General features: G+C 38.4%; 1 protein-coding gene and 1 long non-coding RNA gene across 2 annotated transcripts; both read right to left on the reverse strand.

Moving 5' to 3' along the window:
* Positions 1–548: 548 nt before the first annotated feature.
* Positions 549–3,450, reverse strand: LOC130589652 (uncharacterized). Its single transcript, XM_057391091.1, has 5 exons — positions 2,650–3,450; positions 1,942–2,077; positions 1,815–1,871; positions 1,551–1,704; positions 549–606 (listed from the first exon to the last, which is right to left on the reverse strand). Exons 1-5 carry the CDS (start codon positions 3,448–3,450, stop codon positions 549–551), a joined length of 1,206 nt encoding a protein of 401 aa, XP_057247074.1.
* Positions 3,451–11,101: 7,651 nt separating this feature from the next.
* On the reverse strand, positions 11,102–12,180 carry LOC130592084 (uncharacterized). Its single transcript, XR_008970256.1, has 3 exons — positions 11,918–12,180; positions 11,502–11,824; positions 11,102–11,380 (listed from the first exon to the last, which is right to left on the reverse strand). It is a non-coding gene; the product is annotated as an uncharacterized LOC130592084 (long non-coding RNA).
* Between the last annotated feature and the right edge of the window lie 5,160 nt (positions 12,181–17,340).

Consider the following 17,340-nt stretch of genomic DNA (forward strand, 5'->3'; position numbering starts at 1 on the left):
GTATTAGGGTTTATGCTAGGTTTGAATACTTGAGAGAGAATACTTTTGATGAGAGAATACTCAAAAATTATCGTGCAAAAGCTTGATGTTTGTATGTTAGCAAAACTCCTTAAATAAGCCTTTGGTAAGTTAATATTACATGATATTATGTGAGTATACTTTCCTCGGAAGTATGAAAAATAATTCCAAGGAAAATATACTCAGTATAATATCATATAACACACTTACCATATTTAAGAAATCTTGCTCACATATCAAACCATGCATCCGTGTATTTTGAAAATCAATTTTACTCGGAAAGAGAACTTTCCTAAAATACGAATGCATGAAGTAAATCTTAGAGGACCGGTTCATATCTGTTCCCAGATTGTTCCAATCAACCAAGTTTTACTTGTAGTTGCGTATGACACGTATCCGATGTTTCTTGTCATCCACAACTACCTCATCTCTCTAGTTTCAAACCTTTATAGTGCATTAAAACCTTTATACCACTTACATTGCATCTAAGACCTAAAAGCTACAACTTGATCTTGGTCTTCATGCAATTCTTAATGACTTGGCTTTACTAGCTTCATCTTTCTATTCATTGAGCTCGTACTTTGGCACCTACACATGTAAACAGAAACATGCATGCAATATAATAGTTCAATGTGGTTTGTCATCATTCAAAACTCAAAATAGGGAACATAACAAATTCTCCTTTTTTTATGATGACAAACACTGAAGTTCCCCCTGCAAATAATATCATTAGTTTTGGGAACTTTTTCAAACAAATTGAATTCTTAAGATAAGAACTCAAAGCACTGGTCTCGTACTGTTCCTGCAGATTAAGCATCATTTACAAGTACACCAGTTCACAACTAACTGACAGCAGTTTAAAAAAGAGTTTCTAAGTACCATAGGCAAATAGTGATTAGACTCAGAGCTCTTAGACTTAAACATTCATCCGCAAGAAGAACATCAGTAGTGTTCAGACTTATTTCTAAGTCATTAGGGTGAAAAAAAATAAAGTGCTTTGAATACACTCAAATCCAAACCACTTTTGGTCTGTCACCACTAACAAGGCACTCAGCCTTGTTCTAGTTGCTGCAACACACACAAGTTATAGCACCAGATCTACTTCCCCCTAAGATTAGGTGGAAAAGATCACAGAACTTCACACCTGCTTCCCCCTTTTGGCATCATCAAAATAAATCAAAGGTACAATCAAAGGAACATAAAATAAGCAGTAATAACTACTAATTCAAGCCAAATAGGCAGCTCAAACAGCATTCTAGGGATGCTGATGCTACCAAAATTCCTGCAGAGTACCAAAAGCTACTTGTCCTAATTAAGAGTTATTATAGACCAGTAGTAGACCAAATTACAGAAGATCAATTGTTTTTGTTGGGAAGGGGGGTAACCAGAGAGAAATTTTAAGAAAAGAGGGGTTAGTAGCAAAAGATAGTAAGAAAAAGAAAATAAATCAATCAGCTCCAGAGTCATTTTCAGTCCCATCATCTTCTTCCTCCTCAAGGTTCTCTGAAGCATCTTCTTCATGTTCTTCATACTCCTCTTCTTCTTGCTCTTCCTCCTCCACTTCTGCCTCCTCTTCTTCATCATCTTCATCACCAGCAGCATGAGATGACTCATCCTTTTCCTCAGAATCCTCTCTACCCTGAATACCAGCGTTGTCAAGGCGAACCTCAACTCTCTTGTAGATTCCTGAAGAGCAGTGCAAAGCTGAGTAACACTATTCAGCATATTCTGCATCATCTGATTCTGGTTACTCAACTGCTTTACCAAGGCATAAGTAGCCTAAACTGATTCCGTACTGGTCCCTTCACCAATAGCATCACCCTTTGCTGCACTTTTCATTTTCAGAACACCACCTGCATATGACATGCCCTTCTGACCTATAATCTGATTCGTTAGGTGAGACATGGTGCCATAGTCTCCCACCATACAAATTTTCCAATGAGTGAACACTAAGGTCAGCCATCCTCCATAGGGCAGTGCATGCTTGGCCTTTTCCACACAGCAGATCATGTGACCCAAGATCATAGCAGGGAGATTGACTGGAATATGTTCCATGAGACTGTAAATAAGAACACTATCCATCAACCGAACACTCATGCGCCCTTGTGCTCTGGGAAACACAATTTTTGAGGCTATGGTATGAAAGATCCTCATGATTGGCTCCCTTAGATGGCCAATGGTGTATCCCTGCTTAGGGTCAGGAGGACCAGTGAACAACCTGGTCTGGATCTATTCTGCTGTGAGGCCTTCAATTGTGGGCCAGTTCTCCCTTGAGTACTCATCCAGTCCCTTGTGGGGGACTTTGAGAATTCCAGCCAAACTCTTCTCAGATAAATTAATGGGAGTGCCCTTAACAAAAGCAAAGTAGGACCCATCGTCCTTAGTATGCAGGTGTTCATAAAATTTCTCAACCAAAGGCATAAACACATCAAGTTCTTTGGCAAATAACACATACCATTTCTAAAAATCTAGGGCTTCCTTAACCTCATGCAAGAATTTTTGATTAACCCAACTCTTTGCAACAGAAAACCCAACCAGTATAGACCTATCCCTTAAATCATACAAAGGCGCAGGGGTAATAGACTTACTTTTCTTGGGTTTAGAACCCTCAGCAGCAGCAGTAGCAGGCACCTTCCTCTTTTTGTCAGCAGGGAACTGGTCTGATTCTGGTTCCTGCTCCAAGATCTCCATGCCTTTGGAAGATTCTGCACTCTTCCTAGCAACCGTCTTTATCCTAGGGCCCTTACTGGCAACAGCCTTAACACCCTCCTTCTTAGAAACTCCCCCCTCAACATCAGCATCTTCCTTCTTCTTTAATTTCTCCACTAGTTTGGGTGAGATTGTAGGGGTAGAGATTTTGGACTTGGTGGTTTTGACTGGCGGTTTTGAGGGAATAGGTTTGGTAACCGTTTTCTCAACAGACTTAACCGCTTTTGAAGACGGTTTCTTGGCGGCAGTCTTCTTTGCCTTTTCAACTACAACATCCTCCTTCTCAACTTCTTCTTCCTCCAACTCCTGATTTTCCGGTTCCGACTTACCCACCGCCTCCGACTCCTTTTCAGATTCTGACTCCTCTATCTTCTGCGACTCCTCTGGCTTAGACTCCTCAACCGGTTTTGGAGAGGGAGCCTTTGATTTTGGTGTGACAGGCTTTTTGGGAGTAGCGGTTTTGGTGTTTTTGGGGGTTGATTTTGAAGTAACCGCTTTTGTGGTGGTAGATTTTGTGGTTATTTTTGGTGTTGTTGATTTTGAAGTGGTGGATTTTGCAGTGGCTGGATTCTTTGAAGACCTCCGTATCAGAGGTACTTCTTCCTCTTCTTCAATCTCTTCTTCTACAACCGGATCAACCACTTCCTTTGCTTGCTTTGTTTCAATTTCAGGAGATTCTTCAACCACCTTTTCGACCAACCTTGAACTTCTTCTTTTTGACATGATGAGACTGAATCTCTATTATATAAGCCAAGGGAGGAGGTGTGGTGTCCTCTTTTGAAGTGACTAAAATACCCTTAATGATCTAATTAATGGAATGAAAAAAATTACAAAAACAAATCATTTAAAAATTTACATTCCAACTTGCCATTTAAAACAAGTTTAAAATGGTATATGCATCAAATACTTCAATCAAAAATTAAATGGACAAAATATTTATACCTTATAAAAAAGATGGCATACATAACGTGCACATGAAAAGTCTGAACATTCACTACCTTTGATATTCTTTAATTCAGTTAAACCAACTCATTATTATTATTTTTTCTGTTCAATATTCATTCACAGAAAATTAATGTTAACAATCACTCACAACCTTTTTATTTTTTTACATTAGCGAATTAATATATCTAAATTCATCTAACTGTTGAATTTTTCACATTTAAGTTTAATCATAAATAAAGTACGAATGGAGTATCTAATAGAATAACAAATTTTGAAATTAACGCACGCATCGCGTGCATATGAAGGCTAGTTTACTCTGTTGTGAGCACTTGAGGACAAGAAAAGAAAACTTGAACAATTTGTGTTTCAAGAATTCGAGAAAGAAAGGAGTAGAAGAAAGTAGGGTTTGATCGAACGAGAGTACGCAACTAAAGAAAACAAAATCAGGAAAATATGTGATCAAAGATAATGAGAGAGAAATAAGGAAAGTATGATCACATGCAAGAATATATATAAGAAGGTAAGAAAAAAAATCAAACGGATATATCCGTTCTTCGCAAACTCAGTTGCCTTAATTACAACCGTCACTTTATTTATTTTCCTAATTTGAAATTTGAAAATAAACCAAGTATTTAGAGAATAACCACCTCAAGAATTTGGTTCCCAAGTTGTCTGCAACTGGTCTGTGCCAACTTACCTTTTTAAGACTTATGCTTAAGTATCCAAGTACTAAGATGATCAGTTCAGCATCGCATAAGAACTTTGTAAGCCCTAAAAAGCACAAGAAAAATGTACAAAAAAAATATATACACAAATTGACATCATTTGACTGGCCAAAGGGACAAGTCAAGACCTAAGAGCTCATTGTCTAATCTTAATCATACCCAACAAGGTACGAAGTTGATGAACACTTCTCTGCTCAAAGGTTTTGTAAATATGTCAGCTATTGATCTTCTGACCTGCAAAACTCCAACTCAACATTACCTTTTTCAACATTGTCCCTTAGAAAATGATGCTATCTCAATATGCTTGGTTTTAGAATGCTGGACAGGATTTTTCGAAATATTGATTGCACTTGTGTTATCACATAAAATCGGAACACTTCCGAAACAGACCCCAAAATCCTTTAGTTGTGACTTTATCCACAAGAGTTGAGCACAGCAAAAGCAGCAGCAATGTACTCAGACTCAGCTGTGGATAATGCTACAGAATTTTGTTTCTTAGATCCCCATGAAATGAGACAAGAACCTAAGAAGTGGGCCATTCCAGAAGTACTTTTCCTGTCCACAATAAAACCAGCAAAGTCAGCATCTTGTATCCAATGAGGCTCATGTTTCTGCCCTTTGGATACCACAAACACAAATCATCAGTACCATTGAGATATCTAAGAATCCTTTTAACAGCCTTTAGGTGAGATTCTTTAGGGTTGCTTTGAAATCTCGCACACAACCCTACTGAAAACACTATATCTGGCCTACTGGCTGTTAAGTAAAGCAATGAGCCAATCATACCTCTGTATAGCGTGCCCTCAACATCCTTTCCCTTCTCATCAAGGCTCAATTTTGTAGAAGTTGGAATAGGTGTTTCATAGGACTTGCTATCTTGCAGACCATACCTCTTCAGCAGCTCCTTGAGGTATTTCTGTTGATGGATCATGATTCCATCTTTGGTTTGCTTGATTTGAAGACCAAGGAAGAATCCAAGCTCTCCCATCATACTCATCTCAAATTCGCTCTTCATCAAATCTGCAAACTCTTTACACAAATCAGGATTAGTAGCTCCAAACAAAATATCATCAACATATATTTGGACCACTAACAGATAACCCCTTTCTTTCAAGAATAGTGTCTTGTCAACTGATCCTCTCTTATAACCATTTTCTAAAAGAAAACTGGAAAGTCTCTCATACCAAGCTCTGGGAGCTTGTTTGAGACCATAGAGAGCTTTATCGAGTTATGATTTGGCAAATCACTATCCTCAAAGCCATGGGGTTGCTTTACATAAACATCTTCTTTCAAATAGCCATTAAGAAAGGTTGTCTTAACGTCCATTTGAAAGAGTTTAAAATTCATTTGAGCAGCAAATGCAATTAATATCCTGATAGCTTCAAGCCTGGCTACTGGAGCAAAGGTTTCATCATAATCAATTCCTTCTTGTTGATTAAACCCTTGAACCACTAGCCTAGCTTTGTTTCTGACTATAATTCCTGAATCGTCCAATTTGTTCCTGAACACCCATTTAGTTCCAATAACAGACATGTTCTCCGTCCTGGGTTCAAGATGCCATACTTGATTTCTCTCAAACTGATTGAGTTCATCTTGCATGGCTAGAACCCAATCTGGATCCGTTAAAGCAACCTTATAGTCAGTAGGTTCAACACTTGATAAGAAGGAATAGAATGCACAAAAGTTTTGCAAAGTAGAATTCCTTGTCTGCACCCCCTTGTTAATGTCACTAATGATTAGATCAGTGGGGTGAGAGGACTTGTACTTAAAAGATTTGTTCATATCAAGGTTTGCATTTGTGCCTTCTAATGTTGAACCTGTTCCTGTACTGGTTCCCCCTGTCTCATTGTTGTTTTGAGCAGGTGAACCAGTTTCCATAGTGGTCTCATTTGCATCATCTTCATGTGGATGAGCATCTGAGTCACTATCTCCTTCCCTTACCTCTTGAGCTACCTGATTCTGTGCTGGACCAGACTCTTCCTCTCTATGAGAGTTTGTGGTGAGCCTGGTTCAGCACCTTCTTCATCCTTAGCCCTGTAAAGTTCAGCATACCAATTTCGAACTCATCAGCATCTTCAACCTGCACATGCTTGCTGAACATGTTAGTCTCATCAAACAAGACATGGATACTTTCTTCAACACACAAGGTTCTTTTATTGAAAACTTTGTATGCCTTGCTGTGTGAAGAGTATCCAACGAAAACAGCCTCATCACTCCTAGGGTCAAACTTGTCCAAACTTGATTTACCATTGTTGTGTACAAAACATTTGCACCCAAAAATACGTAAATGTGTATGTTTGGTTTTCTTCCCCTAAGGAGCTCATAAGGTGTTTTCTTCAGTAAAGGTCTCAACATTACTCTTTCAAAATATAACACGCAGTACTCACAGCCTCAGCCCAGAAGTTTCGAGGAAGACCACTCTCTAGAAGCATTGTTCTTGCCATTTCTTCTAGAGTGCGATTTTTCCTTTCAACCACTCCATTTTGTTGTGGAGTTCTGGAGCTGAAAAATTGTGAGATACACCATGATCATTACAGTAGGTTACGAAGCTGACATTGTCAAATTCAGAACCATGATCAGACCGGATAGAGACCAGTTGATGACTAATCTTGTTTTGGACTTTTTACCAGAATTTCAAATTCTTCAAAAGTTTCATTTTTAAACTTCAAAAAGATTGTCCAAGTGAAACGAGAATAATCATCAACTAACACAAACACATAACTATGACCATTTCGACTTTGCACACGCATGGGCCCACACAAGTCCATGTGTACAAGTTCGAAAGGTCTAGTTGTGCTTACAAACTTCTTTGGCTGAAAAGAGGACTTGACATGTTTACATTTAGCACATTCATGACAAATATGATCTGCAGCAAACTTGATGTTAGGTAAACCTGTCACCAAGTCTTGAGATCTCAGTTTATTTAGTAAAGAAAAACTCACATGTCCAAGTCTCTTATGCCACAGCCAATGATCATCCTTTATAACACTAAGACAAGTGGCACTGGTCTTTGGAATCTGACTTAAAAATGTTATGTAAACATTGTTATGTCGAAATCCCTTGCAGACCAGTTCCCTTGTTTCAGTGTTGACTATATGACAAAGATTGGTTTCAAATTCAACATGGTTTCCTTTGTCACATAGTTGAGAAATGCTCAAGAGGTTATGTTTCAAACCTTCTACATAGTAAACATCATTAATCGCTTGAGAAAGTGTCTTACCAACTTTACCTATACCTTTAATCAAACCTTTGCTATTGTCTCCAAAGGTGACACTTCCTCCTTCATAGGCTACGAGTGAGAGAAATTGACTTTTATCTCCTGACATGTGTCTGAGCAACCACTGTCCAAATACCAGTATGGTTTTGCTCTCACTCTAACCTGCACAAACAAATCAAGGTTTAGTTTTAGGAACCCAGACTTTCTTGGGTTCCTTGTCCTTGGCAACTGGTTTGACTCTGTCCTTTCTAACCCAGATTTGTTTTACATTGGTCTTCTTAGTTTTATCATGTTTTCCATTGTTAGACCAATTGTGTGTGTGACCCTTCTAATGAAGGACATTGTGAACATGAGACTGATTTCTTTTAGCATGTTTTTGCTTAGTCCAACGAGTATCAATAACATGACCATTCTTACCGGAGTAGGTACATACGTGCATGTCCTTTGCAAACACGTACTTACCTCTCTTGAATTCGGAAATCCAAGTCTCTTATCTTCCCAAATTTGGTGGCTGTTGGGAACTGGTTCTAGAATACCCTAATCCAAACCTCTAGGATTACCAGGTTGTGAGTCAGAATGTTTAAAGTACTCTGAGCATCGAGCAACCTGTTCATCTGTCTCAAGCAGTCACTAAATCCTGTTCCTTGGTTTCAAGTTTCTTAAGTTGAGCTTCATTAAATTCTGCAGCAATGGCAAGATCCAACTTTGCCTTATGAAGCTCATCCTTAAGTTTTGAAACCAGTTCTGGATCTGGTTCAGAAGTGGTCACAATGTTCTTGCCTTTTCTTAGTTCATTAATTGGATTGAAGATCACAGATCTTACCCTCATATTCCAAACATAAGTCTTCGACATTAAACTAGGACCACTTGTGCTAGCAAAAGAAGCTTTCAAATCCACATACTCATTGAACAATTCTTCCACATCATCAATTAGATATTATGAGCCAAAATTAAATCAGAATGTTCTAAAGAAAGCTTTTCTGTTTGAGTAACTCGAAATTTATACCTTCAACTTCAGCCTCCTTGAGTTTACTAAATCCTCTATCATATTTTGATAAAATCAGTTTTTGAAAAATCTGATTGAGGTCTTAGTAGCATCTCAAGCTCAATGTTCTTCTGATCCAAACTTATTTCAAGCTCTGAAATTTTTTCTTTCAGTTCTGTACAAATAAGTTCAAGTTCAGCAGAACGGCTTTCACTTAGGTCTAAGTTTCGAGTTACTTCTCTCAACTTCTTTTTTTAGCTTTATAAGCAGCATTTCCTTTAACATTTTGTTCAATAGCAGAATCAATAAAACCTAGTAACTCATCTCTATCACAATATCTCATTTGTTCTTGCATATTAGAGATAGTTACCTGTTCTTCGTCGGAAGAGCTGCTTCCTGCCATGAGCACATGTGTCCTTTCTTTCCTAAACTGGTCTGCTTCTGGTCTATGTCTCCAATCAGAGCGTCACACACATTAGGGCTTCATCTTCCTCGCTTTCACCACCTGAATCAGAATCACCCCAGGCGGCTAGCATAGCCCTCTTAGTCATTTTCTTCTCTCTTTGTCCTCCTTTATCATTCTTCCATGCTGGACAATCCTTGATCATGTGTCCAGTTTCTCCACATTTGAAGCAACCAGTGCTGAACTGGTCTTCTTCAAGTTGCCCTTGTTCTTCCAAGACTTCCCCTTGAACTGCGTTCTGAGACTCCTCTCAAACCTCTTAGCCATGAGACCATATCATCAGATCTTCATCATTTTCCTCACCCTTCAAAGCTAACCCACGACTTTTTGTTGTGCTTTCCTCTTTGACTCCACCAACATCTCATGAGTCATTAATGACCCAATAAGTTGTTCATGGACAATTGTTTGATCCTTAGCCTCCTGAATAGCAGTCACCTTGGGCAGCCATTTACCTGTCAAACTTCTCAAGATCTTTCTCACCAAATCTTCATTAGTAAAGTCTTTTCCAAGAGATTTAAGTTCATTGATAATTGTCATGAAACGAGTAAACATATCTCTTATATTTTCATCTCGGTTCATATCAAAAGTTTCATATTTAGACATAAGCATATCAACTTTAGATCTCCTGACTTCACTAGTGCCTTCATAGGCTAAGGTTTCCTATATTTCCTTAGCAGTAGAGCATGCTAATATACGACTTACCTCATTATCAGCAATACCTTGTTGAAGTAGAGACATGGCCTTTGCGTTCTTCTCGAAGGTCTTCAGATCTGTAGTAGTGTACTCACTCTCCTTCTTCTCTGTTCCATCTGAATTGTTAGCCACCTTCCTTGGTCCATTCCTTGATGATCATCCAGCACTCATAGTCTGTGCCAATGATCAGATTTCTCATGCAATTCTTCCACCAAGGATAGTTAGTTCCATTGAACTTTGGTAGCCTTGATCCTCCGGGTCCACTGGTCATTTCTTGAGTAGTCATTATGTCCTCCTTCTCTAGGTGTTACCCTTTCAAGAAGTTAGGCTCTGATACCAATTGTAAGTGCAAGAGACACTCAAGAGGGGGGGTGAATTGAGTGTTTGTCCGAATGTTGCAACTTTTTCGATTATGTAAGAACAGTAAAGAAACAGTTCTCTAGCAGCGGAAATAAAAGCAATGAATAAACAACACAAGGATTTAAGAGGTTCGACTTCAAATAAGTCTACGTCCTCCACTCACTCACTCTTTTATTAATCAACTCAGAATAACAAAAGAATTACACTCAATCACTTATGCACCTATGCACAAGATGATTCCCCAACTTCCACCTATGGAAGTTCGACTCAACCACCAACTATGATGGTTCAAATGAAATTGATCCCTGATTAATTTCCCCAGCAACCTGAACTCACATGATGCTCAAATACAACAAGTTTTTCTCTCACGAACAAAACAACCTCAAATGCTTAGAATGAGAGTAGTTTAATATCCATGTGGTATTAGGGTTTATGCTAGGTTTGAATACTTGAGAGAGAATACTTTTGCTGAGAGAATACTCAAAAATTATCATGCAAAAGCTTGATGTTTTTATGTTAACAAAACTCCTTAAATAAGCCTTTGGTAAGTAAATATTACATGATATTATGTGAGTATACTTTCCTCGGAAGTATGAAAAATAATTTCAAGGAAAATATACTCAGTATAATATCATATAACCCACTTACCATATTTAAGAAATCTTGCTCACATATCAAACCATGCATCCGTGTATTTTGAAAATCAATTTTACTCGGAAAGAGAACTTTCCTAAAATAGGAATGCATGAAGTAAATCTTAGAGGACTGGTTCATATCTGTTCCCAGATTGTTCCAATCAACCAAGTTTTACTTGTAGTTGTGTATGACACGTATCCGATGTTTCTTGTCATCCACAACTACCTCATCTCTCTAGTTTCAAACCTTTATAGTGCATTAAAACCTTTATACCACTTACATTGCATCTAAGACCTAAAAGCTACAACTTGATCTTGGTCTTCATACAATTCATCAATACTTGGCTTCACTAGCTTCATCTTTCTATTCATTGAACTCGTACTTTGGCACCTACACATGTAAACAGAAACATGCATGCAATATAATAGTTCAATGTGGTTTGTCATCATTCAAAACTCAAAATAGGGAACATAACATTATATCCAAGACGAGAACATGCTTTCAAAGAATCCTTGAGATATGCTTTCACCTCCTTTTGGTTTTGTACGCAACTGTCATCTCGTACTAAGCTTGGACATAACCAACCAAACATTGGCTCACTAGATGGCCTCAAATCATTGTATAATAGCCTGAGAAATCATATTGATTAAAATAAAACTTACTTATTATGGAAGTTATTAGTTGGATTGAATACTACTTAATTAAGGCATATATGTATATTTATTAATTTATATACTAATAAAGTATTACCTCATGAATGTTTGTATCATGGAAACATTCAACTCTTCTTCAAGTAAGAATTATTTAATATCAACCTTAGAAATGAAGGTCGATGAATCCTCAAAGTAGTGGAATTGGTGGTGCAACAACTTAATCTCAATCATTGCTTCGTCGTCTACATCGCTAGCGCACTCATGTAGCCAAAAGCACGATTGAGTAAGGCCTTCCACCACCTCGATATCCATAATGAGTGGAGACTTTGCCGTAGAAACATTTACTTTCTCCACTTGGGCACGTCGGCCTTCCTGAGGTGAAGCTACCTTCTTTCCCTTCATGTCGGCCATCCCCGAACCCTAGTAATTAGTTAAATTAAAAGATATTACTGACAATCATATATAGGAACTATAAAAGAAAACTATGTATATAACTTATATTAATCATATTACCTGATCTGATAACCGCACCAATGCACGCGGCCATAGAACATAACTGCCAAGGGCATCAGTCACTGATTGTACAACAACTTCTGCATTCGGCAGCGGAAGAGGTAATTATTGGAAACCGGGCATGATGTCAGAAACGCTGACCACATAGTGAATATCAGCGACTGGCTGGTTGTGCACTCGTACCCGGTCCCTAGGGGGCTGTTCAGAGCCATAAGCAACGACAATGAAACTGCCATGACCATCTCCTTGAGCTAATAGCTCACATGGTGTCTCTTCCCTTAAAAAAAAAACTCTATTCATAGTTAGTCTATGAAACAACATATATATAGTAAGAAACTCATGCATTTAAGAAAAAATAGTTGTGATATTAAATGATTAACGTGAACTTCGGATCTGGATGAGGCTGCGTAGGCACAGGCTGCGTAGGAACACTGCCCTGCGAGAAAACACCAAAAGTTGGTAAGCCCATCTGTGCCAAAATGGCGTTGAAATTCTGAGTCATCTCCGCTCTTCAATATGGGAGTTTCCGAAAAATGAACTGTTTTTTCCATAATCATGTAGGTCGATCAACCTCACTAGCAGGTTTACCAAAGACTGTTTCAATGCCCTTCACCAGTTAATGGTCTATGAGCAACTTCTTCTTCAACCATCCCATCGAATGCCTTCTTCTTAAACCGATAGGGATGGTCGCGGCTGAGGAGCCTTCGTGTGCGCATATACACATGTTTGCAGCCCTTAAGGTGTGTAGATTTCATGTCATCTAAACAAATCGGGAAGGTTGTTTTCCTTTAGTCTTATACCCAGATAAGTTCCCATAAGCTGGATAATCGTTCATAGTACAAAAAAGCATGGCACGCAGAGTGAACATCTCATTAGTATCATCAAATACTAACACTCCTTCGTTCCACATCTTCTGTAAATCTTCAACAAGCAAATGAAGGTATACATCTATGTCATTTCCAGGTTGTTTGGGCCCCATATAAGAAGCGCAGCATCATGTACTTGCGTTTCATGCACAACCAAGGAGGCAAGTTGAAACCACTAAAACATGGCCATGCTATGCTGCGAGCTGAGATTGCCAAAAGGGTTCATGCCATCCGTACATAATCCAAGCCTCAGATTCCTATCCTCATTACCAAATGACTTATGCACCCTGTTGATAGTTTTCCACTCAGGCGAATCAGCCGGATGCTTGAGCAGACCGTCTTTCTTCCTACGATCTGCATGCCACCTCAAATTCTTCGCATCTCCTTTAATTGAGAACATGCGCTTAAATCTAGGTATTATGGGTAGATACCACAACACCTTGGCTGGTGGTCCTTCACTACCTCCAGCTCCTTCACGCTTGTACCTCGACAATCCACAACGTGGACACTCATGTAAATGCTCATACTCATTACGATAAAGCACACAATCGTTAGGACAAGCATGTATCCGCTCGTACTCTAAACCCAAAGGACACATCAGCTTCTTCGCATAATAGTACGACTTTGGCAGTTCATTTCCATCAGGGAGCATCTCAGCTAAAACTTCCATGTGAAACTAGAGTCCGTCCAACCAGCGTTCGACTTAATGTTGAACAGTGTTACCACCGCGGAAAGTTTGGTTACTTTGTACAACCTGGATACAACGGCTTTTCAGCAGCCTGAGACATAGACTCAAAAATACGAGGTCGTCTACACGACTGATCTTCAACCTCGTGTATCATCTCGTCTACCCGATCCCTATCGTCATCTCCAAATTCATCATCCAAATTCTCATCCCCTAACTCATCATCATCCTTCTTTTTTCTTCACATCATCATTCTTTACTCCAGAGCTTCCCATATACCTCCCCGCTCACCATGCCAAATCCATACGTGGTATTGAGGCCTAAACCCAGGCGAAAGACATGCTCCCTAACCACATGTATACTACTAACCTTGCTCACATTTCTACAATCCAAACAAGGACAATAAAAGTCGACTGCTCCAGAGGATGTTTGATATTCTAATGCACTTCTACAGAATTCCGAGACCCCATTCACAAACTCAATCGATTCACGACTACCATACATCCAAGTACGATCCATCTCATTCAAGAAGACCACCTCTAATAATTAAACACAACATTCATTATAATGCATCAATCATTATTAAAGTACACACACTCACATATTCAAATCACACACGTATACACAAGCTAAGATAGTGACATGTTCAATTGTATGCATGCAGTCAAAGGTCCTTATCACTCCAACCTAACCCATCCTTGGACGTCTAATCTCACTAGTGAATATATGCCAACTTTTCAATTCTAAGGAAAATCCGGCAGCATTTCCCTACAATTCTCCAAGTACACAATGTAGATAATTGCTTATCTACATATGTACCCAGAGAACAATGTAGAGAAACGATAAGCCAAGATTTTCCTCAGAATTGAAAAGAAGACACACATTCACCACCTAAGTGAGATCAAACGTCCAAGAACAGTCCCAAACCGGGGCTATTCAAGACTTACTCCTAATGAGTAAGTCTTGAACGGGTATCTAGGCATATATGATGATGATTCAAACAACTTGTAGATTTCATATATAGCTAAATCACATTGCGTTTTCATACAATCTCATATCAACAAATATATAATACATTATAAAAATACATATATACATTCAATAAATTATCAACTTTGTCTACATGTTAAAGTAGTTACCTCTTACACCAACGACGAGCAATGAAGAGAAAAAAGATACTTGGAACTTTACTTGCCTTCCTTAGCCTCTTCTTCCTACAATTGACAAAACCCACATTGCACATTAACCATTTAATTCAATTAAGAAAAACAAAAGTAACTTAAAAACAAAATTAATTCATACCTAATTAACCACTCAAATGGTGGAGAAGAGAAGAAGAGAAGAAAAGAAAAGAAAAGAGAAGAGAAGGGTAATGGTGCGCTAGGTGGTAGGCACAATGTGGTGGGTGCTGCGCAATGTGGTGGTGCGCAAATGTGGTGGTGCGCAAATACCACTCGAATTAATTGGTGGTGGTGGAGCAAAGTGTTGGCAGCAGTAGTGGTGGTGGTGGTGCTCGAATTAGGGCAGCAGTAGTGGTGGTGCTGGTGGTGCACTCGAATTAGGGCAGCAGTAGTGCTGGTGGTGGTGGTGCAACACTCGAATTAGGGCAGCATTAGTGGTGGGTGCTGTTTTTTCGCTCGTAATTCTCTAAGGGAGGGAATGCTCACTCGAAATAGAATGCTCTACTGTAAATGCGCGCAATTATTCAAGCAAAAAAAAAATTTAACGAAGGGCTGCGCTTGTAACAAAAAGCGCAGCCCTACGTTACAGAAGGGCTGCGCTTTTTTTACAAGCGCAACCCTTTTAACTCAGAAGGGCTGCGCTTGTAGAAAAGCGCAGCCCTTCTGAGTGTGAGAAGGGTTGCGCTTTTTCCACAAGCGCAACCCTTCTGTTATGTAGGGCTGCGCTTTTTATAAAAAGCGTAGCCCTTCACTAGTAGGGTTGCGCTTTCAGGAAAAGCGTAGCCCTTCCTGCGCAACCCTTCCTTTTTCTTCCCCTAGTGCACTCTTATGGCCCAAATTTGTACTTAGGCCCAGCTAGAGCAACTTCTATCCCTGCATAAAGGTGAGGTGTACTGACCAATCAACACCTGCCACGTGTCACCATTTTATTGCTTAGCCAATCAGATGCTCCCAAATTGAGGTGACATCAAGGTACAACAGTCATTTCAAACAGTATAAATAGTCCTTGAAATCAGGGGAAAGGTACGTTTTTTCAGAACATAGTACTGTTATTCTGCCATAAATTCTCTCTCTCTACTTTCTCTCTCTAAAAGTTCCTTCATATCCCTGATATCTGACTTAAGCATCGGAGGGGGAAATACCACCCAAACCAAAGTGTGGTCCCTTTTTTGCAAGTGGCTAGTCGGAGCTTAGTATCGGGATTCAAGTCCAATCATTGTTGCACGAGTCTCCAAATTAAGAACCTATCGTTGGGAGTTGTTGTATTAATTTACTAGTTTCATACTACATAACATATATCATATGTGAGAATAAAGGTAGGTCGGAACATGATGTACAACATTTTAGAACATGATGTACATTATTTTATAACATGATCTGCGTCGTTTTAGAACATGATGTATCCATTTTAGAACATGTTGCTCAGTATTTTAGAACATGATATACATTAATTTAGAACATGATATACATTTTGCATGCGTTGATCATGTATGGTGATAACGTGACTATAATCGAAACGATATAATGTGGAATACCAAAATTTCAATCAATACCACTATAATATCTTTTTGTTTCTCTAGTTGATGAAGTAGGAAGGTTTCCTACTTTCGTTCATTCATTTAAGTTGGTAAAAAGGATAAATCATATAGTAAGAAAACAAAAATCGAACAACAATCTGCACTTAAGCTGAATGACGTCATTGAGATCGAACAAAATCAAACAAAAATATGCATTGAAATAAAAAAAATCGAACAAAAATCTGCAAGTCAATAATATCAAATTAAAAATTTCGAATAAAACCTGTTGAATTATGGAAACAATAGTGTGGAATCCGCAACAATCGAACTAAAACTTTGAAAAATTAGTCCATGAATGACGCCATAGAGGAAAGAGAAAGTTGTGCAAAACCTAGAGAGACGAAAAAAAATGACGCCATAGACGTGAAAGTTTGTGGGGAAGAAGGAAGAAGGGGAGTAAGGGTAAACCTAACTAGAAAAATGCCATTACTCATAAGTGTATTTAGAATAGTTAGATTAGATTAGATCTAAAGGTTCGGATTTGTTCTCACATAAAAAAGTGTTCTCACATAGAGGAGGTGTTCTCATAAGATCCCTCCTCTCTATATATATATATGGGTGGTTCTTGGTCCCATACAATCACGACGGCGGAATAGGGGGACCCCAAAATATATTTATTTTTAATTTTATGAAGATTAGACAAAATAAAATATTTAGATCAGTAGTAAAAGTGTAAGGGAAGGAATAATGAGAACAGGAAATTCATCAAAGTTTTGTTGTTTAAACTTTTGAAGATAGCAGTGGTCATTAGCTAGTTGGAAACATGAATCTTATATTTCTATCTTTTTTGAACTACAAATGAAGGCTCAATTAAGGAAATTGTACAATGTCTCCATTATTATTTTTGCCCATATTTACCCCAGTTTAGCAATTTTCCGGGAAATGATTGGTGTCTTCCTTGAAAAGACCTATATACCCTTAATCTCTCAAAAAATTATAATGAAAAGATTTTATCAGTTCTTTCCTCATTTACAGAAACGGATAAGAAGGAAAGTTTTACATTAGAAAAAAAAAATACATAAAAATGTGTAAAAAGAGAAAAGCCACAATTGAAAACTTTTACTCTTATTCTTAATTCGTATCGCATACTCAATTCCAAAGTGTATAGACGACT

Source organism: Beta vulgaris, chromosome 1 (genome assembly GCF_026745355.1).
Source record: "Beta vulgaris subsp. vulgaris cultivar EL10 chromosome 1, EL10.2, whole genome shotgun sequence".
NCBI lineage: Eukaryota > Viridiplantae > Streptophyta > Magnoliopsida > Caryophyllales > Amaranthaceae > Beta > Beta vulgaris.

Bases quoted from the DNA above. Each gene is read 5' to 3' on its own strand.
- LOC130589652 (XM_057391091.1), bottom strand. From the start codon at position 3,450: ATGTCAAAAAGAAGAAGTTCAAGGTTGGTCGAAAAGGTGGTTGAAGAA. The intron at 1,872-1,941 runs GTGGGAGACTAT...TGTCATATGCAG, and splicing joins CTCATTGGAAAATTTGTATG to GTGGTGTTCTGAAAATGAAA. The intron at 1,705-1,814 runs GTACGGAATCAG...ACTGCTCTTCAG, and splicing joins TGCTATTGGTGAAGGGACCA to GAATCTACAAGAGAGTTGAG.